Raw genomic sequence first — 26,955 nt, forward strand, 5'->3', positions numbered from 1 at the left:
GATAGGGAAGGTGTAGGTGCTGGTGGGGGTTAGAGAGATAGGGAGGGGGTAGCAGCTGGTGGGGTTTAGAGAGATAGGGAGGGTGTAGGTGCTGGTGGGGGTTAGAGAGATAGGGAGGGAGTAGGTGCTGGTGGGGGTTACAGAGATAGGGAGGGGGTAGGTGCTGGTGGGGGTTACAGAGATAGGGAGGGGGTAGGTGCTGGTGGGGGTTACAGAGATAGGGAGGGAGTAGGTGCTGGTGGGGGTTAGAGAGATAGGGAGGGAGTAGGTGCTGGTGGGGGTTAGAGAGATAGGGAGGGGGTAGGTGCTGGTGGGGGTTACAGAGATAGGGAGGGAGTAGGTGCTGGTGGGGGTTAGAGAGATAGGGAGGGGGTAGGAGCTGGTGGGGGTTACAGAGATAGGGAGGGGTAGGTGCTGGTGGGGGTTACAGAGATATGGAGGGAGTAGGTGCTGGTGGGGGTTAGAGAGATAGGGAGGGGGTAGGTGCTGGTGGGGGTTACAGAGATAGGGAGGGAGTAGGTGCTGGTGGGGGTTAGAGAGATAGGGAGGGGGTAGGAGCTGGTGGGGGTTACAGAGATAGGGAGGGGGTAGGTGCTGGTGGGGGTTACAGAGATAGGGAGGGAGTAGGTGCTGGTGGGGGTTAGAGAGATAGGGAGGGGGTAGGAGCTGGTGGGGGTTACAGAGATAGGGAGGGGGTAGGAGCTGGTGGGGGTTACAGAGATAGGGAGGGGGTAGGTGCTGGTGGGGGTTAGAGAGATAGGGAGGGGGTAGGAGCTGGTGGGGGTTAGAGAGATAGGGAGGGGGTAGGTGCTGGTGGGGGTTACAGAGATAGGTAGGGAGTAGGTGCTGGTGGGGGTTACAGAGATAGGGAGGGTTTAGGAGCTGGTGGGGGTTAGAGAGATAGGGAGGGTGTAGGTGCTGGTGGGGGTTAGAGAGATAGGGAGGGGGTAGGTGCTGGTGGGGGTTAGAGAGATAGGGAGTGGTATGAGGTGGTGGGAGTTAGAGAGATAGGGAGGGTTTAGGAGCTGGTGGGGGTTAGAGAGATAGGGAGGGGGTATGAGCTGGTGTGGGTTAGAGAGATAGGGAGGGGGTAGGTGCTGGTGGGGGTTACAGAGATAGGGAGGGTATGAGCTGGTGGGGGTTACAGAGATAGGGAGGGGGTATGTGCTGGTGGGGGTTACAGAGATAGGGAGGGTTTAGGAGCTGGTGGAGGTTACAGAGATAGGGAGGGGGTAGGTGCTGGTGGGGGTTAGAGAGATAGGGAGGGGGTAGGAGCTGGTGGAGGTTACAGAGATAGGGAGGGGGTAGGTGCTGGTGGGGGTTACAGAGATAGGGAGGGTATGAGCTGGTGGAGGTTACAGAGATAGGGAGGGGGTAGGTGCTGGTGGGGGTTAGAGAGATAGGGAGGGGGTAGGTGCTGGTGGGGGTTACAGAGATAGGGAGGGTATGAGCTGGTGGGGGTTACAGAGATAGGGAGGGTATGAGCTGGTGGGGGTTACAGAGATAGGGAGGGGGTAGGTGCTGGTGGGGGTTACAGAGATAGGGAGGGTATGAGCTGGTGGGGGTTAGAGAGATAGGGAGGGGGTAGGTGCTGGTGGGGGTTACAGAGATAGGGAGGGGGTAGCTGCTGGTGGGGGTTACAGAGATAGGGAGGGGGTAGGTGCTGGTGGGGGTTACAGAGATAGGGAGGGTATGAGCTGGTGGGGTTACAGAGATAGGGAGGGTGTAGGTGCTGGTGGAGGTTACAGAGATAGGGAGGGGGTAGGTGCTGGTGGGGGTTACAGAGATAGGGAGGGGGTAGGTGCTGGTGGGGGTTAGAGAGATAGGGAGGGGGTAGGTGCTGGTGGGGGTTACAGAGATAGGGAGGGGTATGAGCTGGTGGGGGTTACAGAGATAGGGAGGGTGTAGGTGATGGTGGAGGTTACAGAGATAGGGAGGGGGTAGGTGCTGCTGGAGGTTACAGAGATAGGGAGGGGGTAGGAGCTGGTGGGGGTTACAGAGATAGGGAGGGGTATGAGCTGGTGGGGGTTACAGAGATAGGGAGGGTGTAGGTGCTGGTGGAGGTTACGGAGATAGGGAGGGGGTAGGTGCTGGTGGAGGTTACAGAGATAGGGAGGGGGTAGGAGCTGGTGGAGGTTACAGAGATAGGGAGGGGGTAGGAGCTGGTGGGGGTTACAGAGATAGGGAGGGGTATGAGCTGGTGGGGTTACAGAGATAGGGAGGGTGTAGGTGCTGGTGGAGGTTACAGAGATAGGGAGGGGGTAGGTGCTGGTGGGGTTTTCAGAGATAGGGAGGGGGTAGGTGCTGGTGGGGGTTAGAGAGATAGGGAGGGTTTAGTAGATGGTGGGGTTAGAGAGATAGGGAGGGGGTAGGTGCTGGTGGGGGTTACAGAGATAGGGAGGGTATGAGCTGGTGGGGGTTAGAGAGATAGGGAGCGGGTAGGAGCTGGTGGGGATTAAAGAGATAGGGAGGAGGTAGGTGCTGGTGGGGGTTACAGAGATAGCGAGCGGGTAGGAGCTGGTGGGGATTAAAGAGATAGGGAGGAGGTAGGTGCTGGTGGGGGTTACAGAGATAGGGAGGGGGTAGGTGCTGGTGGGGGTTACAGAGATAGGGAGGTTGTAGGTGCTGGTGGGGGTTACAGAGATAGGGAGGGTGTAGGTGCTGGTGGGGGTTACAGAGATAGGGAGGGTTTAGGAGCTGGTGGGGGTTAGAGAGATAGGGAGGGGGTAGGTGCTGGTGGGGGTTACAGAGATAGGGAGCGGGTAGGTGCTGGTGGGGGTTAGAGAGATAAGGAGGGTTTAGGAGCTGGTGGGGTTAGAGAGATAGGGAGGGGTATGAGCTGGTGGGGGTTACAGAGATAGGGAGGGGGTTGGAGCTTGTGGGGTTAGAGAGATAGGGAGGGGGTAGGAGCTGGTGGGGGTTACAGAGATAGGGTGGGGTATGAGCTGGTGGGGATTACAGAGATAGGGAGGGGGTAGGTGCTGGTGGGGGTTACAGAGTTAGGGAGGGTTTAGGAGCTGGTGGGGGTTAGAGAGATAGGGAGGGGGTAGATGCTGGTGGGGGTTAGAGAGATAGGGAGGGGGTAAGTGCTGGTGGGGGTTACAGAGATAGGGAGGGTTTAGGAGCTGGTGGGGGTTACAGAGATAGGGAGGGGTATGAGCTGGTGGGGGTTACAGAGATAGGGAGGGGGTAGGTGCTGGTGGGGGTTACAGAGATAGGGAGGGTTTAGGAGCTGGTGGGGGTTAGAGTGATAGGGAGGGTGTAGGTGCTGGTGGGGGTTACAGAGATAGGGAGGGTGTAGGTGCTGGTGGGGGTTAGAGAGATAGGGAGCTGGTAGGAGCTGGTGGGGGTTAGAGCGATAGGGAGGGTTTAGGAGCTGGTGGGGGTTAGAGAGATAGGGAGGGGGTAGGTGCTGGTGGGGGTTACAGAGATAGGGAGGGGGTAGGTGCTGGTGGGGGTTAGAGAGATAGGGAGGGTTTAGGAGCTGGTGGGGGTTAGAGAGATAGGGAGGGGGTAGGTGCTGGTGGGGGTTAGAGAGATAGGGAGGGGATAGGAGCTGGTGAGGATTAAAGAGATAGGGTTTAGGAGCTGGTGGGGGTTAGAGAGATAGGGAGGGGGTATGAGCTGGTGGGGGTTAGAGAGATAGGGAGGGTGTAGGAGCTGGTGGGTGTTAGAGAGATAGGGAGGGGTATGAGCTGGTGGGGGTTACAGAGATAGGGAGGGGGTATGAGCTGGTGGGTGTTACAGAGATAGGGAGGGTTTAGGAGCTGGTGGGGGTTACAGAGATAGGGAGGGGGTAGGAGCTGGTGAGGATTAAAGAGATAGGGAGGGTGTAGGAGCTGGTGGGGTTTACAGAGATAGGGAGGGGTATGAGCTGGTGGGGGTTAGAGAGATAGGGAGGGGGTAGGAGCTGGTGGGGGTTAGAGAGATACGGAGGGTGTAGGTGCTGGTGGGGGTTAGAGAGATAAGGAGGGGGTAGGTGCTAGTGGGGGTTAGAGAGATAGGCAGGAGGTAGGAGCTGGTGGGGGTTAGAGAGATAGGGAGGGGGTAGGAGCTGGTGGGGGTTAGAGAGATAGGGAGGGGGTAGGTGCTGGTGGGGGTTAGAGAGATAGGGAGGGGGTAGGTGCTGGTGGGGGTTAGAGAGATAGGGAGGGTTTAGCAGCTGGTGGGGGTTAGAGAGATAGGGAGGGTTTAGCAGCTGGTGGGGGTTAGAGAGATAGGGAGGGGGTAGGTGCTGTTGGGGGTTACAGAGATAGGGAGGGGTTAGGTGCTGGTGGGGGTTACAGAGATAGGGAGGGGTGTGGGAGCTGGTGGGGGTTAGAGAGATATGGAGGGGGTAGGAGCTGCTGGGGGTTAGAGAGATAGGGAGGGTTTAGGAGCTGGTGGGGGTTAGAGAGATAGGGAGGGTTTAGGAGCTGGTGGGGGTTAGAGAGATAGGGAGGGGGTAGGAGCTGCTGGGGGTTAGAGAGATAGGGAGGGTTTAGGAGCTGGTGGGGGTTAGAGAGATAGGGAGGGGGTAGGTGCTGGTGGGGGTTACAGAGATAGGGAGGGGTATGAGCTGGTGGGGGTTACAGAGATAGGGAGGGTTTAGGAGCTGGTGGGGGTTAGAGAGATAGGGAGGGGGTAGGAGCTGCTGGGGGTTAGAGAGATAGGGAGGGTTTAGGAGCTGGTGGGGGTTAGAGAGATAGGGAGGGGGTAGGTGCTGGTGGGGGTTAGAGAGATAGGGAGGGGGTAGGTGCTGGTGGGGGTTAGAGAGATAGGGAGGGGGTAGGAGCTGGTGGGGGTTAGAGAGATAGGGAGGGGTTAGGAGCTGGTGGGGGTTAGAGAGATAGGGAGGGGGTAGGTGCTGGTGGGGGTTACAGAGATATGGAACTGCATAGGGGCTGAAGGGACAGGTGTAGGAGCTGGTAGGGTGGAGAGAAAGGGATGGGTGTAGTGTCTGGAGGGGGTAACTGAGAAAGGGAGAGGTGTAGGGGTTGGGGCATTAGAGAGAGGGGAGAAGTGTAGAAGCTGGAGGGGTTAACAGGGAATAGGGCCAGGAGTAGTGGCTGGAGGGGCTTTGAGAGATGTTTAATTATTGGAGGTGAACACTCCCTGTACAGAAAGCCAGGGCAGAGGGGACAGGGAGCTGGAGGGGAGCAATTATAACGGTAATTGATTGGCACTTGCTAAACAGAGAGATTCCTGTAGGAAAGCAAAGCCAGACTGCTTTTCTATTACTGGGACTTAGCTAGTGAGCATCTAGTGCCAAGTAACTCATAGCAAGAAATAAATCAGTCTTTCATCCTGAAAGATTAGGTTGTTTATATAAGATAGTGCCCCTGGTAGTTTATTTGTGGAACCATTATTTAACTCCCTGCTCACTGCAACCAGAGATAATCTTATCCACAGGAAAAGCCTTTGTGGCAACAACAGCAGTGTGCATTTACAGTGGCATCTCGAGGTTGCAAAGACTTCCACAGGAGGGCTGTCAAAGTAAACATGATGATAGACTGGAGCAAACAACCGTCTGCTCGGGCAGGAGAGAGAGGTACAGACACCAGGGGTAGTCCAGTAAGTGAAAAGTAGACATCAGAGGGTTGTAGGAGCTGCAGGGGTGGGAGGGTGGTATAGAAATAGGGAGGGCTAGAGGGGGTTACAGAGATAGGGAGGGGTGTCAGGGCTGGAGGGAGTTACAGAGATAGGGAGGGGTGTCAGGGCTGAAGGGGGTTACAGAGATAGGGAGGGGTGTCAGGGCTGAAGGGGGTTACAGAGATAGGGAGGGGTGTCAGGGCTGGAGGGAGTTACAGAGATAGGGAGGGGTGTCAGGGCTGAAGGGGGTTACAGAGATAGGGAGGGGTGTCAGGGCTGAAGGGGGTTACAGAGATAGGGAGGTGTGTTAGGGCTGGAGGGGGTTACAGAGATAGGGAGGGGTGTCAGGGCTGGAGGGGGTTACAGAGATAGGGAGGGGTGTCAGGGCTGAAGGGGGTTACAGAGATAGGGAGGGGTGTCAGGGCTGAAGGGGGTTACAGAGATAGGGAGGTGTGTCAGGGCTGGAGGGGGTTACAGAGATAGGGAGGGGTGTCAGGGCTGGAGGGGGTTACAGAGATAGGGAGGGGTGTCAGGGCTGGAGGGGGTTACAGAGATAGAGAGGGGTGTCAGGGCTGGAGGGGGTTACAGAGATAGAGAGGGGTGTCAGGGCTGGAGTGGGTTTCAGAGATAGATAGGGGTGTCAGGGCTGGAGGGGGTTACAGAGATAGAGAGGGGTGTCAGTGCTGGAGCGGGTTACAGAGATAGGGAGGGGTGTCAGGGCTGGAGGGGGTTACAGAGACGCAGGTTTCTGTGATACATTGAGCTGTGTCCATGACCCTCTGCAATTCCTCGTGGTCACATTCCAAGCCCTGATGCACCCAGATCAGATATTTTCCATGGGGTATTTGTAAAAGCATTCATGGGTGAGGGCCATGCTAGATTTCTCTAATGTCCTTAGAGCACAATTTTGGTTCTGAGCTGACAATTCTTTGAATTCGCTTCGAAGCCTGGCACCAAAGAGCAACTCAGTGGCGCAGGGGGTAGAGCTGAGCCTCTGTCTCATAGCAGTGATCCAGGTTTGACCCACACCTGTGTGTGTATGGAGTTCGCACATCTCTCTGTGGCCTCATGGTTTACCCCTGAGTACTCCTATTTACTCCCAAGTCGGTTAATTCCAAATGGCCTCTTAGTGTAGGGAAATGGTCAAAAACAGAAACACTCAGCAGGTCAGGCAGCATCTGTAGAGAGAGGAAAAATAGGATTAAACAGTCAGTTGGTCAAGCAGCATCTGTGAAAAGAGGAAAAATGGGATTACGCACTCAGGTTAGATTTCATTTGTGGAGAAAGGAAAAACAGGGTTAATGTTTCAGAACATGGGTCTTCTATGGAGGAAGGTCTTTAACCTATAACATTAGCTCTCTCCATCAGTAGAACAAAGGGGAAGTAGATGGCCTGTGTACAAGAGGGTTAATTGTCGGCTCATGATGAATAAGGGAGTTGGGTTAGGAGCTAGCATGGGCAACCCAAAAAAGTGCTGGAGCAACTCAGCAAGTCAAGCAGCTTTCAAGGAGGGGAATAAACTTTCTTAGGCTGATACCTTTCATCAGAAGGGTGAATAAGGAGCTAGTATGGACTTGGTGGGTTGAAAAGCCTCCGTTGGCTACTGTAGGGCTTTGCTAAGCGGTCCCTATGGGCTCCTTGCACCCATGTTCTCTGAGACGGGTGTCTCAGGATCCGTGTGTTGGAGGACAAGGGCTTTCCAATGATTGACCGGGTCTTTGGCCTCTTGCTTACCATCAACCTTGCCTCTGAACTTCTCTCTCCCTTTCTTCCAGCAGGGATTCCTAAGCCGGAGGCTGAAGGGCTCCATCAAGAGGACCAAGAGTCAGCCCAAACTGGACCGGACCAGCAGCTTCCGACACATCCTGCCCCGGTTCCGCAGTGCTGACCACGACAGGTTAGGCAAAGAGGTGTGGGTGGGGTTGGTGTAGTTTGCCTTCCTTTCCCTTTCGGTCTGCTTTAGCGTTTCATTCAACTATCGCGCCCATCTGACAGTTGGCTTTGTGTGTTCATGCCCGTGTACGGTCGGGTCTATACTTGTGAGCTGCTCCTGAGCAGGTTTGTGTGGATGTGTGTGTGCACACGCATAGGAGGACGCGTGTAAGCGCAGGTTCCAACCATTCGCATGTCCATGCTTCAGACAGGATGAGCCGTACAAGAGGAGTCTTCTGGACCATATCAGGTCTGTCTTGGTCAGTTGAGAGATCTCTAGCACAGAAACAGGTCATTTGGCCCACCATCACAGAGCTGGACATCAGCCTTACTCAATCCCTTTACCAGCACTTGGCCTATTGTCTTTCTAGCCTTGGTGATTCAGATGCCTGCCTTGGTATTTCTTAGGCGATGTGAGGATCTGTGTCTCCACCTCTCCTTGGGCAGTTCTATTTCACGGTAGTTGATTATTATCATTAATTTCCCTCATATTCAGGAATTTGGCCATCTTTCACTCACTTACTCAGTCCCTGAGCACCTATGAGGATTTTTCTCTCTTTCTCACACACACTCTTTCTTGTGTCCTCTCTCTCTCTTACTTTTTCCTCATTTTCTCTCTTGTCCTCTCTCACTTCCTCTCTCTAGCTCTCACACTGTCACTCTCCTGCTCACTCCTTGCTTTCTCACACACTATTATCTCCCAGTCTCTTTCTTACATCTGTCTTTCCCTCACTCTCCCTCTCTCTATCTCCTCCTCTTAACCGGCAGTCTCTTTCTCTCTCATGTATATCTTTTCTCACTCACTATCACTCTATCTTCCTCCCTCACTCACTCTCTTTCTTTCTCACTGTCTATCTCTCGTGTTTATCTGTCTCTCACTCTCTATCTCTGCCCATTCTCCATCTATCCATCTCTTTCATTCTCTCTGTCTCTTTTTTGTCTGATTTTCTCCTGTTACTCATTATGTCTTCCCTAACCATCACCCTCCCCTCCTCCTCCCCCTCTCCCTCCCTCTCCACCATTCTACACACGCTGCTGTCTGAAAGCAGCAGATTCACTGTTGCTTGCTTCGCCGGCATGTTCATTTCAAGTATAAAGTCACAAGTCTGTATAAAGTCACATGGCCTTCTCAGCCCTGGCACAGTCGTAGACTTTAACAGCACGGAAGCAAGCCCTGTGGCCAAACTCGCCCACGCCGACCAGGGTGCCTTCCTTCTGTGGAAGGGTCCGCCGTTCCCACACAATCCACACAAAAACAGGGAGGAAGCACGTCTGCCTGATGCTGAGTGACTGCCCCAGTAGAAGTGGAGTTCCCTGTCTATTTTGAATGATGTGCCCCATTTAGAGTCACGGGGTAAATACAGCACAGAAACCTCCCCTTCGGCCAAATTTGTCCGTGCTGACCAAGGAGCCCTTCCTGAGTGGATCCCACGAGCTGGCATGTGGTCCATGTCCCTCTGAACCTTTCTGTCCATCCGTCTGTCCAAGTGTCTTCCAGATGATCCAATTGCACCCACTTCCTCTGGCAGCCGGTTACCGATACCCACCAACCCATGCTGTCATACCGCGCTGAGGGGAAGTGTGTCATGTTGTCTATTCTCCCTTCAATACGTAAGCAGAAGTTACATATCATACCTGTTCCTTCCACCTTCGATGTAGCTTGTAAACTGATCAGGATCTAACACTGAAGTTAGAGCCATTGCATCATGGAACACCGGAACAGGCCCAATGGTGACCATCAGCCACCCTTTTACACTATTCCACCTCATCCTCTCCGCACTGCTATCAGCTATTCCCAGGTGCTGTGCCGCACCCACACACTAGGACCAATTAACCTACCAACCCCTGCATCTTTGAGAATGAAGCTGGAGCACCGGGAAATTTCTACAGGAAGAACATGGAAGCAGCACCAGAGGTCGGGATTGAACCAGTGTCTCTGGGGCTGTAAGCCAGGGCTCTACCCGCTGTGCTACTGACCCACTTAGTACCCACAACTAGTTATAACTGATAATCCTCATTGATGCTTATACAAGTCAAGTCAAGTCACTTTTATTGTGATTTCGACCATAACTGCTGGTACAGTACATAGTTAAAATGAGACAACGTTTTTCAGGACCATGACACAGTACAAAAACTAGACTGAACTACGTAAAAAAAAAACAACACAGAGAAAGCTACACTAGACTACAGACCTACACAGGACTACATAAAGTGCACAAAAACAGTGCAGACATTAAAATAAATAATAAACAGGACAATAGGGCAAGGTGTCAGTCCAGGCTCTGGGTATTGAGGATTCTGATAGCTTGGGGGAAGAAACTGTTACATAGTCTGGCCGTGAGAGCCCGAATGCTTCGGAGCCTTTTCCCAGACAGCAGGAGGGAGAAGAGATTGTATGAGGGGTGCATGGGGTCCTTCATAATGCCGTTTCCTTTGCTGATGCAGTGTGTAGTGTAAATGTCCATGATGGCAGGAAGAGAGACCCTGATGATCTTCTCAGCTGACCTCACTATCCGCTGCAGGGTCTTGCGATCCAAGATAGTGCAATTTCCGAACCAGGCAGTGATGCAGCTACTCAGGATGCTCTCAATACAACCCCTGTAGAATGTGATGAGGATGAAGAACATTACTCCAGTTCCACAAGGACAAATCTGGTGTAATAACCCCTTCTGTGGCAGCCACTGTACAGGATAGATGTGGAAGCTTTAGACAGAGAGTGCAGAGAAGATTTACCAAGATGCTCTCTAGATTAGAGAACCTCTCTCATGAAAAAGATTGATCAAGCTGGGGCTTTTCTGTTTGGAGCAACAGAGGATGAGAGGCAACTTGATAGGCGTAGATAAGAATATGAGAGATACAGGTGGAGTGGACACCCACCACCTTATTCCCAGAGCTGCAATGTCCAACAGCACAGGACATCTATTTAAGTTGAGTGGAAGAAATTTAGTGGAGATGTCAAAGGTAGACTTTTTCACACAGAGAATAGTGGGTGCTTGGGAGGCCCTGCTGGGTGTGGTGGTAGAGGCTGATACAACAGGAACATTTAGAGAGACACATGAATGTAAGGCAAATGGAGAGCTATGGGCTGTGTAGGAGGGAAGGGTTAGATTGATCGTGGAATTGGTTCATATAGGTTGACACAACATCGTGAGCTGAAGGATCTGCACTCTGTTGTACTGTTCAATAACGAAAATCATTATCTCCCTGATCTACCTGCTAGTTACATCCTCAACAAATCCTCACAGATTTGTTGAATCAGTCTTTTATGAATCAGTCTTGTTTGTGCCCAATGTTAATAGTTTTCTAACTGCTGTCTCCCTAATAATAGATTCTGACATTTCCTCTATTGATGTCAGAGTACAAACTTAACTAAAAAGGCAATACTGGGAGAAAAAATGAGGTACGAACGCAAGCTAGCCAGGAATATAAAGGAGGATAGCAAAAGCTTTTTTAGTTATGTGAAGAGAAAGAAGATAGTTAAGAACAATGTTGGGCCCTTGAAGAATGAATTGGGTGAAATTGTTATGGGAAACAGAGAAATGGCAGAGGAATTTAATAAGTACTTTAGATCTGTCTTCACTAGGGAAGACACAAGCAATCTCCCAGATGTATGGATGGGCCAAGGACATAGGGTAACAGAGGAAATGAAACAGATTGACATTAGGAAGGAAACAGTGATGAGTAGACTGATGGGACTGAAGGCTGACAAATCCCCAGGTCCAGATGGTCTGCATCCTAGGGTACTAAAGGAGGTGGCTCTGGAAATTGCGGATGCATTGGTAATCATTTTCCAATGTTCCTTAGATTCAGGATCAGTTCCTGAGGATTGGAGAATGGCTAATGTTATTCCACTTTTTAAGAAAGGAGGGAGGGAGAAAACAGAGAACTATCGTCCTGTCAGCCTAACATCAGTAGTGGGGAAGATGCTAGAGTCCGTTATTAAAGATGAAATAGTGGCATACCTAGATAGCAGTGATAGGATTGGGCCGAGCCAGCATGGATTTACCAAGAGCATGTCATGCTTGACTAATCTATTGGAGTTTTTTGAGGATGTAACCAGGAAGTTAGACAAGGGAGATCCAGTGGATGTAGTGTACCTCGATTTTCAGAAGGCATTTGATAAGGTCCCACATAGGAGATTGGTGGGTAAAATCAGAGCTCATGGCATTGGGGGGAAGATATTGACATGGATAGAAAACTGGTTGGCAGATGGAAAGCAAAGGGTAATGGTGAATGGGTGTTTCTCAGAATGGCAGGTGGTGACTAGTGGGGTGCCACAGGGCTCGGTATTGGGACCACAGCTGTTTACGATTTACATCAACGATTTAGATGAAGGCATTGAGAATAACATCAGTAAGTTTGCTGATGATACTAAACTAGGTGGCAGTGTGACATGTGATGAGGATGTTAGGAGAATTCAGGGTGAATTGGATAGGCTGGGTGAGTGGGCAGATACTTGACAGATGACGTTTAATGTGAATAAGTGTGAGGTTATCCACTTTGGGAGTAGGAACAGGAAGGCAGATTATTATCTGAACGGTGTAGAGTTAGGTAAGGGAGTAATACAAAGAGATCTAGGAGTCCTTGTTCATCAGTCACTGAAGGTGAATGAGCAAGTGCAGCAGGCAGTGAAGAAGGCTAATGGAATGTTGGCCTTTATTACAAAGGGAATTGAGTACAAGAGCAAGGAAATCCTTTTGCATTTGTACAGGGCCCTGGTGAGACCACACCTGGAGTATTGTGTACAGTTTTGGTCTCCAGGGTTAAGGAAGGACATCCTGGCTGTAGAGGAAGTGCAGCGTAGATTCACAAGGTTAATTCCTGGGATGTCCGGACTGTCTTACGCAGAGAAGTTAGAGAGACTGGGCTTGTACACGCTGGAATTAAGGAGATTGATGATAGATAGATAGATAGATACTTTATTCATCCCCATGGGAAAAATTCAACATTTTTTCCAATGTCCCATACACTTGTTGTAGCAAAACTAATTACATACAATACTTAACTCAGTAAAAATATGATATGCATCTAAATCACTCTCTCAAAAATCATTAATAATAGCTTTTAAAAAAGTTCTTAAGTAGTTTACTTAAATACATTAAATACAATCAACCCCAGCACTTTAACATATCTTACTCCTGGCGGTTGAATTGTAAAGCCTACTGGCATTGGGGAGTATTGACCTCTTCATCCTGTCTGAGGAGCATTGCATCGATAGCAACCTGTCGCTGAAACTGCTTCTCTGTCTCTGGATGGTGCTATGTAGAGGATGTTCAGGGTTTTCCATAATTGACCGTAGCCTACTCAGCGCCCTTCGCTCAGCTACCGATGTTATACTCTCCAGTACTTTGCCCACGACAGAGCCCGCCTTCCTTACCAGCTTATTAAGACGTGAGGCGTCCCTCTTCTTAATGCTGCCTCCCCAACACGCCACCACAAAGAAGAGGGCGCTCTCCACAACTGACCTATAAAACATCTTCAGCATCTCACTGCAGACATTTAATGACGCCAACCTTCTAAGGAAGTACAGTCGACTCTGTGCCTTCCTACACAAGGCATCTGTGTTGGCAGTCCAGTCTAGCTTCTCGTCTAACTGTACTCCCAGATACTTGTAGGTCTTAACCTGCTCCACACATTCTCCATTAATGATCACTGGCTCCATATGAGGCCTAGATCTCCTAAAGTCCACCACCATCTCCTTGGTCTTGGTGATATTGAGACGCAGGTAGTTTGAGTTGCACCATATCACAAAGTCCTGTAGCAGTTTCCTATACTCCTCCTCCTGTCCATTCCTGACACACCCCACTATGGCCGTGTCATCAGCGAACTTCTGCACATGGCAGGACTCCGAGTTATATTGGAAGTCCGATGTGTACAGGGTGAACAGGACCGGAGAGAGCACGGTCCCCTGCGGCGCTCCTGTGCTGCTGACCACCGTGTCAGACCTACAGTCTCCCAACCGCACATACTGAGGTCTATCTGTCAAGTAGTCCACTATCCAATCCACCATGTGAGAGTCTACTCCCATCTCCATTAGTTTGTGCCTTAAGATCTTGGGCTGGATGGTGTTAAAGGCACTAGAGAAGTCCAGGAATGTAATCCACACAGCACCACTGACCCCATCTAGGTGAGAGAGGGATTTGTGCAGCAAATACGTGATAGCATCCTCCACTCCCACCTTCTCCTTATACGCAAACTGAAGGGGATTTCAAAAATATACGCAAAAAGAGAGGGGATCTGATTGCAACATATAAGATTATTAAGGGATTGGACAAGATAGAGGCAGGAAATATGTTCCAGATGCTGGGAGAGTCCAGTACCAGAGGGCATCGTTTGAGAATAAGGGGTAGGTCATTTAGGACAGAGTTAAGGAAAAACTTCTTCTCCCAGAGAGTTGTGGGGGTCTGGAATGCACTGCCTTGGAAGGCAGTGGAGGCCAATTCTCTGGATGCTTTCAAGAAGGAGCTAGATAGGTATCTTATGGATAGGGGAATCAAGGGATATGGGGACAAGGCAGGAACTGGGTATTGATAGTAGATGATCAGCCATGATCTCAGAATGGCGGTGCAGGCTCGAAGGGCCGAATGGTCTACTTCTGCACCTATTGTCTATTCTCTTTTCCTCTCTTGAATGTCAAGGATGAGTTTGTGTCCTTCCAGTCTGCGGGGACAATGAAGTCAGTCTAAAGAAGGACGATCAAGCCATCTTTGGGAATTCTCTACCCGAGAGTCTTGCGGAGGCCAGATCACTGGGGGGTATTTTGAAGAGGGGGGAGGTAAATTTCTGAAAGATCAAGGGAACTGAGGTATGTGGGGAGCTGGCACAGAAGAGGAATTAAGGTTTTGGTCAGATTGACCTGAGTGATGGGGCAAGTTTGGCAGGCCGAACAGCCTGCTTGTTGAACCTATTTTCTTGTAGACACAACAGATCACAGATGTTGGAAATCTGGGGCAAAGAAAAACAAATGCTAGAGGAATAGAGTGGATCACGCAGCATCTGCTGGTGGGTGGGGAGAAGGACCGTTGGTGTTTCAGCTGGACACAATCCAGATGAAGTGGCATGACCCACAATGATGAGGCCACTTCCCTCCTATGTTCTTGTATTCTTATCCAGCCACTATCTCCATAACTGTCAAAAGCTGAGGGAGAGAAACCATCAGGATCAGGCAATCTTTAGTCCTTTTAATTTTCCCCAATTAGAACTTCTATACCAAGACCAATTTGTTTAAATTCTCAACAGAGAAGCTCAGCAGGTCAGGTAACGTCTGGTATGGGAACACCAATGCCTTCAGATGGAAAATCCTACAAAAGGTAGCGGATTCAGTCCAGTACATCACGGGTAAAGCCCTCCCAACCACTGAGCACATCTACATGAAATGCTGTCGTAGGAAAGCAGCGATCCTCACTGCCCAGGCCATGTTCTTTTCTCACTGCGGTCATCAGGTAGAAGGTGCAAGAGCTTCAGGACTCGCACCATCAGGTTCAAGAAAAGTTACTACCCCTCAACCATCAGGCTCCTGAGCAAAAGAGGATGACTACACTCATCTATTGAGATGCTCTCACAACCAATGATCTCAATTTAAGGACTTTTTATCTTGTTGTTTGATTTCTTTGTTATTTATTGCTGTTTATTTATATTTCATTTGCACAGTGTGTTGTCTTCTATGCTCTAATTGATCTTTCATTGATCCTGTTATAGTTACTATTCTGTAGATTTGCTGAATATGCCCGCAGTAAAAAGAATCTCAGTATGTGGTGACTCTGATAATAAAATTTACCTTGACTTTGACATCAGTGAAGTGGAATAAACAGTCAAGAGTTTGGGATGAGAACCTTCTTCAGGTCTACTAACCTGCTGAGATTCCCCCTTGCCCCTTCCTGTGCATTTTGTGTGTGTCTTTCCAGCATCTGCAAAGTATCTTCTGTCTCAGTAGAACTGTGGCTCCTGACCCTTTTCAGAATATTTTGATGACAGATGCAATGCATTTGTTTAAGACTGTTGTCTTCCCCTCGTGCATTTGACTGTGGGGAGTTGTTGTGTATGCTCAGTAACTTTCCCATTTTTTAGCACCTCCTCACTAAATTTTACAATTCATTTACATGTCCCTTGCTAATTTAATCTCATATGCTTTTCCTTCATTGTCCTTTGCTGAATTCAAAAATCTTATTAGCTTTAAGGCTTACTACATTATAGTTTTTTTTCCTTTGACAGTAAATTTAACTTCTCATATTAAAGCATTTTTCCTGTGGAGTTTTTATTCCCTAAGGGAAGGGATAATTGTGAACTATGATATTGTTAAATGCAATTGTTTGGCTGCCATAATTCCTTTTAAGCTAATTTCTAGATCATAGCCAATTTGCATCATATACCTATATAGTTGCTCTGTTCAAATTTAAAATACCATTTGATTTAAATGAATTGCTCTCATACTCAATATATATTTATATCAATATAAGTGATATAATCACTTTTCTCCATTATTACGATTAACCAGAGCTTCGTTGTGATATATCCTATAATTATATTGAGAGATCGTATATCATGCTGCTAAATATCAACTTCTCTCCTTACTCATTTCTCAATAGGAAAATCTAAAAGACTATTTCAAATGTATTTTATGAACCTACTCCTCATGTTAAATATTACAAAGTTTGTTTGTGAAATCTGTTGGTAGATATGTCCATCCTGATCAAAGTCAAAGTCAAGTTTATTGTCATTTGCACAAGTTTGTGTGTGCACAAGTGCGAGAAGTACACTCGCAGTGGCTTCACAAGCATGTTGCATATTACAAGCAGCACCCACAAGGGAAACATAAATTATATAAAATTATACAGGATAATTCCATTTCAAAGATAAAGTGCAGGTAGTCAAAGTGGTCGTTGCGTTGCTGTGCTGAGCTTGTGATGACGGTTGTGAAGTTTGGTTCAAGAGCTGAATGGTTGAAGGGAAGTAACTGTTCTTGAATCTGTTGGTGTGGGACTACAGGCGTCTGTACTTCCTGGCCAGTGGTGGCTGTGGGAGGGTGGATGGTGGTGATCCAAGATGACGGATGTTGCCTTCTTAAGGCAGTGCCTCCTTTAGTTACTACAAATAGTGGGGATGGATGTGCCCGTAGTTCACTTCTCTTTTAGAGCTTCTTACATTTTTGTGCACATGAATGGCTGTACCAGACCATGATGCAACAGCGAGTACAATTTCATCAGTACATCTGTAGAGAAGGGTTTGGTGACGTGGTGCCCTGTTACACCACTGTTACATCCACCAATAATTTCCTGGTTGTATTTTCCAAAACTGCAATCATTCTTTGATAAATAACTCCTAATAGAGTTTTCTGTCCCAGTTTATCTTTGGGCAATGTTCAGTCTCCCTTCTGCCATCACCCATCCTTTCCTATCAGGGCTCCACTGTACCTCTCACTGTGACAATTTCAGTTTGTTAATCTCTCCCAAATATTCACCGTGCTCGAATGTGCAGGACACACCTGTGGTCATTTTGTAACTACCCCTGAATAACCTCAGTTAGATCATAATCACTTATCTCTGTCTCCATTGTTGATTTTCTCAAAGGGTGGCTGCATTCAGATAAACAAAGCTGGGAATGCGTACCTGTATAGTGGTGCCAAACACAGAGTGGGCAGTAAAACTCCGATCATCTGCTGTCCCAGTGTTCATGGGCGTCAGCATCTCAGAGGATGGCCCCAACACATTGACACCATCAGGAAGAAGTCATGCCAGTTGCTATAGTTCATTAGGAGCCTGAAGATATTTGGTATGCCACCAAAGACATGCGTACTTCCACAGGGGAACAGTGGAGAGTGTTCTAATTAGTTGCATCACCAACTGGTATGGAACAGGGTCAAAAGAGGGTTGGACACTCAACCAACAGCATCATGGTACAAATCTCCCTACCATCGAGGACATCTTCAAAAGAGTGCCTTACGAAAGTGACATCACTAATCCATGATCCACACTCCTTTTAAACCCAGAAGGTTCACTGGAAATTTTTATGTGCTATTATACCTATACTTATTAATTGTACTTCAGTGCAAGTTCCTAAAAAGGGGAAATACAAACGTGTTTGCGTGCTAAGAGAAGTAACATGCAATAGTGTGGAAAATCTGCCGAAGGTCAGAGGGTGCCAGATTATCGGCAGTAGCATCTGTCCCTGGTCCACCAGCCGCTGTCTTCCATCTGCACCCTCCCTCCCCACTCCAACGACTCCATCTGCCCATCATACTCCTCCTGACTCAGTTGCACCAGCCCCTACCTCACTCCTTCTTTCACCTCTTTATAGCAGCTACTTCCCCTCCTCACTCAACCCAAAACATCAAGCATTTCTCAGCCTCACAGATGCTGCTCGACCACTGAGGACCCCCCTGCAGACTGGTTAAGACTCCTGGTTCCATCATCTGCAGCTTCTATTGTCTCCATCTGTGCAGTACAGCCTTTGTTTTATTTGTTACGCTTACTGCCTGTTACGCCACTGGACATTAATGAAGATCCTCCGTCTCTGACTGTCCTTGGCCACCTTCTCTATTGTGCCCCCAGTGCAGTTCAGGGACCTTAGTCACACGCAGATATAGAAAGATTCTTCATTGCTGATTCCGTAACAATATTTTTGTGACCATCTGAACCCCTGAACCTGGACGATCTGTGGACCACTCTTAGTCTGGCCTCTGCCCTTTGACCTGTTTGGCATGGGTGACCCCACCAAGAGTCAAAGCATAAAGCCCTGACTCCAGCCAATGTAGCTCTCCGGGTCATTGAGGCACGCAAGCCTCCAAACCCAACGGCAAGGTTGTGGTCTTCTTGGAGGATGTTTGTTATATTTCTTATATTTATGTTATTGTTTCTCCAAGGCACACATTTGGCCCATCGAGTCTCAGAGCATATTTGTCGTTCCCTTTTCATAGAATAGTATGAAAATATAATAGAGGGAATTTCCCCAATTCCCTCTCACCAATTCTCCACATATTCCCAGAAACCCTCCACACCGGGGGCAATTTCCAGAGGGAGTAATCCTGAGCCACGGACAGGTTGAAGCTGCTCACTCTTTCCACCGCCGACCCCTCAATGAGGACTGTTGTTTGTTTTCTCAATTTCTGTTCAACCCTCATTTCCGTCAGCAACTTTACCCCAGACCCTACCCTTCACTCACCCTACACTCTGGCAACAACTTACGGTGGCCACGTCATTGAGGTGTGGGGATCACAGGGAGAACGTGCAAACTCCACACAGGCAGTGCCAGGGGTCAGGATTGAACCAGGTCTGGAGCTGTGGGGCTGCACAGGGAATGGAATGAAGCTCGAGGCAGTCTCTGCTCATGGCCATGGACCATAAGGCATGGGAGCAGACAGGCCATTCAGCCCATTGGCTGAAGGTGAGCCTGTTAGCCCATTTTATCCTTAATTTTCCCGGGATTATCTGAGTTACCAATGCCTCATTATCTTTGTTTCCTTCCTAAACCACCATATCTATTTTCACGAACAAAGTGCTGTCGTTCAAAAGCTTTGACACTGTTGTTGAATTTTCTCTTTCCTGGGTCTATTCCCAACAGTGGCATACTCTGGTGTCCAATCGGGAGCTGGCTATCAAGGTAGTGTGTTTCATTCAGACTGACTGCCAAATCCACAACACGTTAATCCAGGGTTTCCAGTCACTGTGTTGCTGCTGAGGTTTTTGTGTTTAAAGCCCAAGGTAGAGAGATGGTAATTACCGTAGCTGCTAAGTACCGTTACTGAGTGTGATCGTTAGCTACACAATGTATCATCCAAGCTGTGCTTAGAGCAGCCTCTCGTGCACTCGTTAAAACCCACGTGTACTGTACTTCATAGACCCACGCCCCACCAACTCTGACCTGGACAGTTCCAGCCAGCAACATCCCACAGGGCGGAACGGAGAGGGGGTAAGCAGCCATTGCTACTGGTGTACACCAGGAGTAGACCATGCTAAGAGAGGATCTCACAATATTTTGTGGGCCAGTGACTGGTGATGTGGTTTAAAGCTGGAGATGGCATCTTGAACTGCAGAAGGATCAGCTCATAGAGTCATAGACCACAGAGATGGGACCATTCAGCCTGTAGAGTCCATGTCGACCTTCAACCGCACATTGACACTCATTAGAATCAGGGTTCTGACCTACATCCTTAAATTTGATGTTTTGTGACAGCAGTGCAGAGCATGCATATAAATGACTGTTAAAAAAGAAGAAGGGCCAAAGAGGAAAAGTGAGTTAGTGTTCACGGTCTGCTCAGAAATCTGAAGGTAAAGGGGAAGAAGTTGTTCTTCCAACTTTGATTCTAGGTCTCCAAGTCCGGTGGTAGAAATGAGAAGGGGGCACATCCCAGGTGGTGGGGGACATTAGTGCTAGATGCTGCAGTTTTGAGGCATCACCTCTTGAAGGTGTCCATGATGGTTGTGAGGATTATGCCCGTGATAGTGCTGGCTGAATCTACAACTTGGCTACTGTTTTGGATCGTGTGTACTGGAGCTTCCATATCAGGCTGTGATGTAGCCTGTCAGAATGCTCTCCGTCAATGAGAGGCCAGTGTCAGGCATTTTCATGCCTTACAAGGCAGAGATCGGAAGGCTGTGTGGAACGCCACTCCTCGCACAAACATTTTGTAGTATTTTTCTTTATTTTACGAGGTCAGGTTGTGAGCTCAACACTCAACCCAGCACAGATGGAAAGGGTACTCGGGAACGCCCTGACTGGATTCGAACCCAGGAACCTCCGTTCTGGAGTCTGGCGCTGATGTCACTGCGCCACCAGCCAACCAAAACATATCGTTAAAAGTTCACTAGAGTCTTTGGTGACATAGCAAATCTCCTCAAACTCCAAATGAAATATAGCCGTGCCTTCTTAATGACTGCAACAATGTAATGGGGCCAGGATAGATCCTGGGAGATGTTGGTGCTGTTCTCCCTTTCAATTAGGACTGGTGTATGTTCTTGTGATTTCTGTTTGACCCACATTTCTATCAGTGACTTTACCCCAGATTCTACCCCTCAAATCATGTGAATAACCTCTTCCAGATCCAAATCCACCACTTCCCTCTCCCACCTGCTAATTATGGAGCTTTCAGGGCCATCCCACCCAGTCACATGCAGAAGATATAAATTCCACAGACTCTCAGCCTTGGAGGTCGGCATCAATCCCAGGTCACCAGTTTGTTTCCGCCTCCCACAACCTGTGCTCACTTTGATCTCCAAGCTACACAAGCTCTTTCTCTCCCAAGCTCATCCCTGCCAAACGTTTGTTAGATCCATGTTGCCTGCATCTTGGAGTTGGTGATGATCTGTCACAGAACACCAGGCCGAGGCCATTCAGCCCCTCAGGCCTGCTGTACCAGAACAGGTGCACCATTGTGGACAGGAAGAATGGGTGCCCAGAGTCATGGAGGCCAGAGTCAGCATGTCCTGATACTGGGCATGGCTCCCAAACCTCAACACAACCCCAGCCTCTCTGGTTCAATCCCAACCTCTGCTGCTCTGTGTGTGTGCAGTTTGCACGATCTCCCTGTGACCACGTAGGTTTCCCCCAGAAGCTCCGGTTCCCTCCCACATCCCAAGTTAGTTGGCTACTGTCAGTTACCCCCAGCAGGTAGGTGAGAGGTGGAATCCATTGATTGGGAATGTGGGGGGAATAAAATGGGAGCAGTGAAAATGGGTGGTTGAGGATCAGAACAGACACAACAGGCTGAAGATCCTCCCTCCATGCTGTGTGACTCTGTGGCTCAATAACCTGCAGGGGTAGAGTGGGCAAAATATTTTAGTTACCCTTGAAAGGGCTATGCCTGTTGTGTAATCCCAATGTAAGTGGTAGCTCAAGTACAGAAGGATCAGCATCAGGGTTGGATATGGATGAGGGAACTGGTGAGAGGGAGGGTGAATTCTTCCATGAGATTGGCCAGCTTGAGGCCACTCTGTCCTTCGAGCATGCTGTACCAAATTTGCATTGCCTGTATATTCTTGTACCAGCCCTTTTCCTTCCCTGCCCCTCACTCCCTCATCCACATCCAGCCCTTTCATTAACTGAAACCTCCTGCATTCTGGAGTTCACCCCAGGGTATTGAAATCTGGAATACATTTATACACAAGCAGTCGTTGGAATAAGATGCAGAGAACAAAGAGCTGCAGCCCTTTTAAGCCCAGTGTACGCAGTGACTCAAGTACTTCCGATGTGTTGTTGTGCTGCGTGGGAACACGGTCCGCAGGCAGATTCCTGGATCTGAATGCAGATCCAATATAAACAGCCCCAGCACGACTTTTAAAGGGGAAGGTGAACACAGACTTGCAGTGACACACTGAGCATGGAGCTGATAGCTCAAAGTTTGAAGTACATTTGTAATCAAACCACATTTACACTCAGTGGCCACTTGATTAGGTACACCCGTATACCTGCACCTTAATGCAAATATCTAATCAGCCATCATTTGGGAGCAATTCACTACACAAAAGCCTGCAGACAGGGTCAAAAGGATCAGTTGTTGTTCTGAGCATACATCAGAATGGGGAAGAAATGTGATCTAAGTGACATTGACTGTGGAATAATTCTTGGTGCCAGACAGGGCGATTTGAGTATCTCAGAAACTGCTGATCTCCTGGGATTTTCACAAACAACAGTCTGTATGTGGAGTTAACAGGGAATGGTAGAACAAAAAGCATACGGTGAGCATGAGTTCTATGGGTGAATAGGCATTGTTACTGAGAGAGGTCAGAGGCGATTGATCACGCGTTATAGCGGTGGTGGGCAGAAGAGCCTCTCTTAAACAACAATACGTCAAAATTTGAAGTGGATGGGGCCGTAGCAGAAGACCGCACGGGTTCCACTCCTATGGCCATTTTATTAGGTACACTCGTGTCGCTGATTGTATGTCGCCATACTCAACAATGAGATTCATTTTCTCGCAGGCCTTTACAGGAAAATGAAGAAATACAACAGTGCTTCTGGAAAAAAACTATACTTAAAAAGACTGACAAACATCCAATGTGTAAAAGAAAACAAATCGTGACAATAGGATATAAATAAATAATATTGAGATCACAAGTTGTAGAGCTCTTAAAAGTCAGTTTATAGATTGTGGCATCAGTTCAGTGCTGAGAGTGAAATTATCCACGGCAGTTCAGGAGCCTGATGGTTATCGGGTAGTAACTGTTTCTGAACTTGGTGGTGTGCGACCTAAGGCTCCTGTACTTCCTACCCAGTAGCAGAAGCAAAGGTTCATTGACAAGGTTTGTTTTATTTTGCCCAGCGCAAATGGTACAGCCACTTCCCGGCCGTGTCTCTGAAGGGATTGGGAGGCAACAGCGAGGCACCTGGAAGAGAGTCACCAGATTCGCTGGGTGATATCAGGCAGTTAACAAATTTACACACAGTCCACCATCTCAAAACTTGTGTCAGATGGAGTTTGTACCCAGATATTCAGCTACATCTAAGGAGAAAAAATACAGGAACACTCTCTCAGTACTGAGGGCACAGTGCCTGGGTACAGGAATTTGCATTAGAACAGTCTGCATTCTTCCATCTGGTGGTCTGTTCAAATAGTAATTTAACTTAAATACAAATATCTCTGGAACCACTCACTCAGTCAGACACCATCTGTAGAAAATAATGAGTTAACATTTCAGATCAAGGTCCTGAAACCTTCCAAACCCCCTTAGCTTCTGGAGAAGTGCCAGAGCTCTGGCAAACTGCCAATGGAGACCGCCTTATCCAAAATAGGAGGGATTCTGAGAGTGAGTAACCGCTGGCCAATTAGCCTGACTTGTATTGTTGTAGAAATGTTAGAATCAATCATTGAGGAAGTAATGAAAGCACATTCGGAAAATCCTAATCTTAATTCAGCAGAGAGTTTGCTCAGCTTTGTGAAGGGGGAGGTTGATTCTGACATATGTTTGAGGTATTTTATGGTGAAGTCTTAACCAGAATAGATAGATGAGAACTAGCAGATGTATCTGGGCTTCTAGAAAATGTTTGACAGTATGCGTGACTCAACAGAAACCCCTTGGGTTGAAGGTAATGTATTGTCCTGGATTGAGAGTCAGTCATGACACGTGAGACAGCAGATGCTGGAATCTGGAGCAACAAACTAATTGCTGGAGGAACTCAGCAGGTCAGGTAGCATCTGTGGAAAGGGGCAGTTCATGTTTCAGGTTGGGACCATTCATCTGGATTGAAAGACCATGTTGTGGGGGGCGGGGGGGATGCAGTGTAAAGAGGTGGGGCAAGAGCTGGCACATGATAGGTGGATCCAGGAATGGAGGGGTAACAGGCAGATGGAGGAGGGCAATGTGGAGATCATAACAGAGGGTGGGAGATGATTGGTCAGTGAAATAACGGGTACTTTTCAGACTGGTGATCTGAGGCCAGTTGGGTGTTGAAAGGAACAGCAGCAGTTTATAAATTATTAATGCCTAAGGTGAAGGAAGTGTATGGTAGCCAAATCAGCGGACTACGAAATAATAGTTGGGAAGTGGAATGGTGAGGAGGATTAAAACAGTCTGCAGAGAGATCTTGGTGGAGTAGGTGAGCATGGCACAAGCTGGCATATGGCGACTAGTCACCAGTTTGGAGGTGACGTGAAGGTGTTCAATTTGGGAAAGTGGACAAAGTAGAAAAGAAATCTTAGCAGGATGTTACTGGGAGTGGAGGGCTTGATTGTACCTGTACCTCACCGTACTTGTGCACAAAAACAGAAACTTGACATGACTTGACAAGGAGAGACTGGATAGATTCCCCAGAGCAAAGGAAGCTGATAGTGTGATCTTACAGATGTTTATACAATCACAAGGGGCGTGAAAAGTTTTGATAGTCACAGGCTTTTATTTTCCTCCCAAAGTATGGGAATCTAAAAACCGAGGACACAAGTTTAAGGTGAGGGGGGATGGATTTAAAGGGCCTCTGAGGGACAAGGGCCTCAGTTGCCCTCTGAGGGCAGTGGGTATGTGGAATGAGCTGCCAGAGGAAGTGGTAGAGACAGGTATAACTACAGTGTTTGAGACATTCAGACTGAGACATGGATATGAGAGGTTTAGAGGGACATGGGCCAAATACATTTAAAAACAGCTACCTTAGGAAATCACTTTGGTCAGCACAGAATTATTGCTGCACTGTTTGACTCTAAGTCTGCAGCAAACTGTGGCAAAAAGGGATGGGGGGGGGGGGTGTAGCCCTCGTGCACGAAACACAGAAATTGAGCACACATGTGCAATTATCAGAGGAATCTTAATGGAATCCAGGGCTTTGTTCTCCAGAGGTTTTGGAGTATAACAGCAGGGAAGTCTCCGAAAATATGCAGGGCGCTAGTGAAAGCGGCCACATCTGGGGTACTGCAAACAATTTTGGCAGCCCTGTGTAACAGGAGATAGTATCTCATTGGGGATGGCTGAGAGAACGTTCAGTAGGATGATTCCAAATGGAGGGATTGAGTGGAACTAGAGTATAGAGAAGCAACATACTTATGCACCATTGCACAGAGGATATTTCCTGTTAAGGGAAAGCCCAGAGGCAGAGACACAAGGGGTTCAGCATACGCTGGAAATCTCAAGCAACACACACTAGATGCTGGAGGAACTCAGCAGGTCAGGCAGCATCCATGGAGAGAAATAAGCAGTTGACACTTCAGGTCAAGACCCTTTGTGGAATTTGCATGATTAAAATAAAATAAAATAAATTTTATTTATTTTAATTTATTGGTTGAGATACAGCATGGAATAGGCCCTTCTGGCCCTTTGAGCCGAGCTGCCTAGCATCCCCTTGATTTAACCCTAGCCTAATCACGGGACAATTTACAATGACCAATTAACCTACCAACCAGAGCACCCGGAAGAAACCCACGCGGTCACGGGGAGGAACTCCTTACAGACAGCAGTGGGAATTGAACCCATGTCACTGGTACTGTAAAGTGTTGTGCTAACCACTATGCTACCGTGCTGCCCCAAAGGAAGGATGTGGAGGCTTTGGAGAGGGTGCAGAAAAGATGTTGCCTCCAAGGAAAATCTAAGCAAAATGGGATTGCTTTAGCTGGACCATCAGTAGATAAGAGAAGATATTATAGAATTATGGAGTCAATAAATCTGGTTTCCCAGGGTGGAAATGCTAATTACTAGAGGCAATAACTTTGAAAGGTGAGAGGGATAAAATTTTAAAGTGGATTTATGAGGCTTGTTTTATACACAGATAGTATTGGTGGCTGGAGGTTGATATGATTGCAATGTTTAAAGGACATTTTGACAGACCCATGAACAGGTGGAAAATGGAGGGACATAAAGCAAGTGAGGGCATGTGTACAGTTTGAGTTGGCATCATGGCATGACTATGACGGGCCATCAGCCCTGTTCCTGTGCTGTGCAGCTCTATGCTTGAAAATAAGAGGATGCCCCTTCATGACAGAGACGACAAATTTCTTCTCCCAGAGGGTTGCGAGTCAGGGGTGCTCCTTGCCATTCAGATCTGTGGGGGCAGAGTTCTGGTATATTTAAGTTTGAGTCAGCATCTGATCAGGAAGGAAACAGCGATACTGAGAAATGGCAGGAAGGTGGGCCAAAGAATCCCCTTTGCCCCAACTTGGCCATGCCAACCAAAATGCCTATAGAGTTAGCCCGACTTGCTTGCATTTGGCCCATGACCTTCTGAGCCTCTCTGATCCTGTTAATGAGAGGGTAGGTTCAGAGGGCTGAATACACTTCAAAGGTTCTGTACTCTTTGCAGTTTTAGAAACTCTTCATTCCAGCAGTTTGCATCGTTCGAGGAAATGTGCGGCATCTGCCATATCTTCGACCCAAAGGAAGTTTGGGGATGACTTATAAATTCTGGCATTTATTCTTTTTTGGGGGGTAGTTAGCAGAGAGAAAAAGAAATACGTCCCTCATTTGAATACATACAACACAAAGACAGACCCTTCGGCCCAGCAGCCCCATGCTAAGCGTCGACATTCCCCTCAAACCGATCTCCGTCCGTTTGCCGTCATTATTCCGACTACATGTTCACTGGCGATCGGGGGTGTACATACAGTAAGACAAGTTTGTTGTATTGCCGCCGGCGAGGGCGGTGTGCGCCCGCTGCCAATCAACGGAGCGTCTGGCTTCGGATTGGTTCTGGCCTCCTGACTGACAACCGCCGGCAGCCAATGGTAGTCGGCGGGGGCGGCAGGCAACCAGAGGGGTGCCTGCGCGGTGATGGACAGCTGGAGAGAGCGGAGTAACAATGTAACCGGGAAAGTGACAGGACCTCGGGGTGGGGAAGGCGAAAGGGCAGTGGCCAATGAGCGTCCTGCAAATGATCCTAAAATTCCCATTTCCTGGAAAACTGAGGCCCCGGACTCCTAATTGCATTGCTCGAGGAATAAACTCCACAGCAACACGGCGTGGTGAGTCCGATCGATTGCAACTTATTACTGAAGGCTGCCTGATTGTCGTCTCTGCTTTTAATGGTAAACCGCTGTCAAAGTAG

At 48.4% G+C, this 26,955-nt stretch overlaps 1 protein-coding gene across 22 annotated transcripts in view; it reads left to right on the forward strand.

Annotated features, from left to right (window-relative positions):
• LOC140717149 (ras/Rap GTPase-activating protein SynGAP-like) overlaps window positions 1–26,955 on the forward strand; it is a 683,169-nt gene that overhangs the window by 427,297 nt on the left and 228,917 nt on the right. For 18 of the 22 annotated variants that reach the window (XR_012096464.1, XR_012096472.1, XR_012096466.1 and 15 more), the window contains one exon: window positions 7,347–7,468. Coding sequence is in view for 6 of the 22 variants with exons in the window: in XM_073030475.1 (XP_072886576.1) it covers window positions 7,347–7,468 (122 nt within the window). In the remaining 16 variants the exon portion in view is untranslated. Of the gene's footprint in view, window positions 1–7,346; window positions 7,469–26,680; window positions 26,936–26,955 lie in introns of those variants that run through there. The other 4 variants (XR_012096465.1, XR_012096491.1, XR_012096493.1 and 1 more) reach the window with 3 other exon arrangements.

Source organism: Hemitrygon akajei, chromosome 2 (assembly GCF_048418815.1).
Source record: "Hemitrygon akajei chromosome 2, sHemAka1.3, whole genome shotgun sequence".
In the NCBI taxonomy this organism is placed as follows: Eukaryota; Metazoa; Chordata; class Chondrichthyes; order Myliobatiformes; family Dasyatidae; genus Hemitrygon; species Hemitrygon akajei.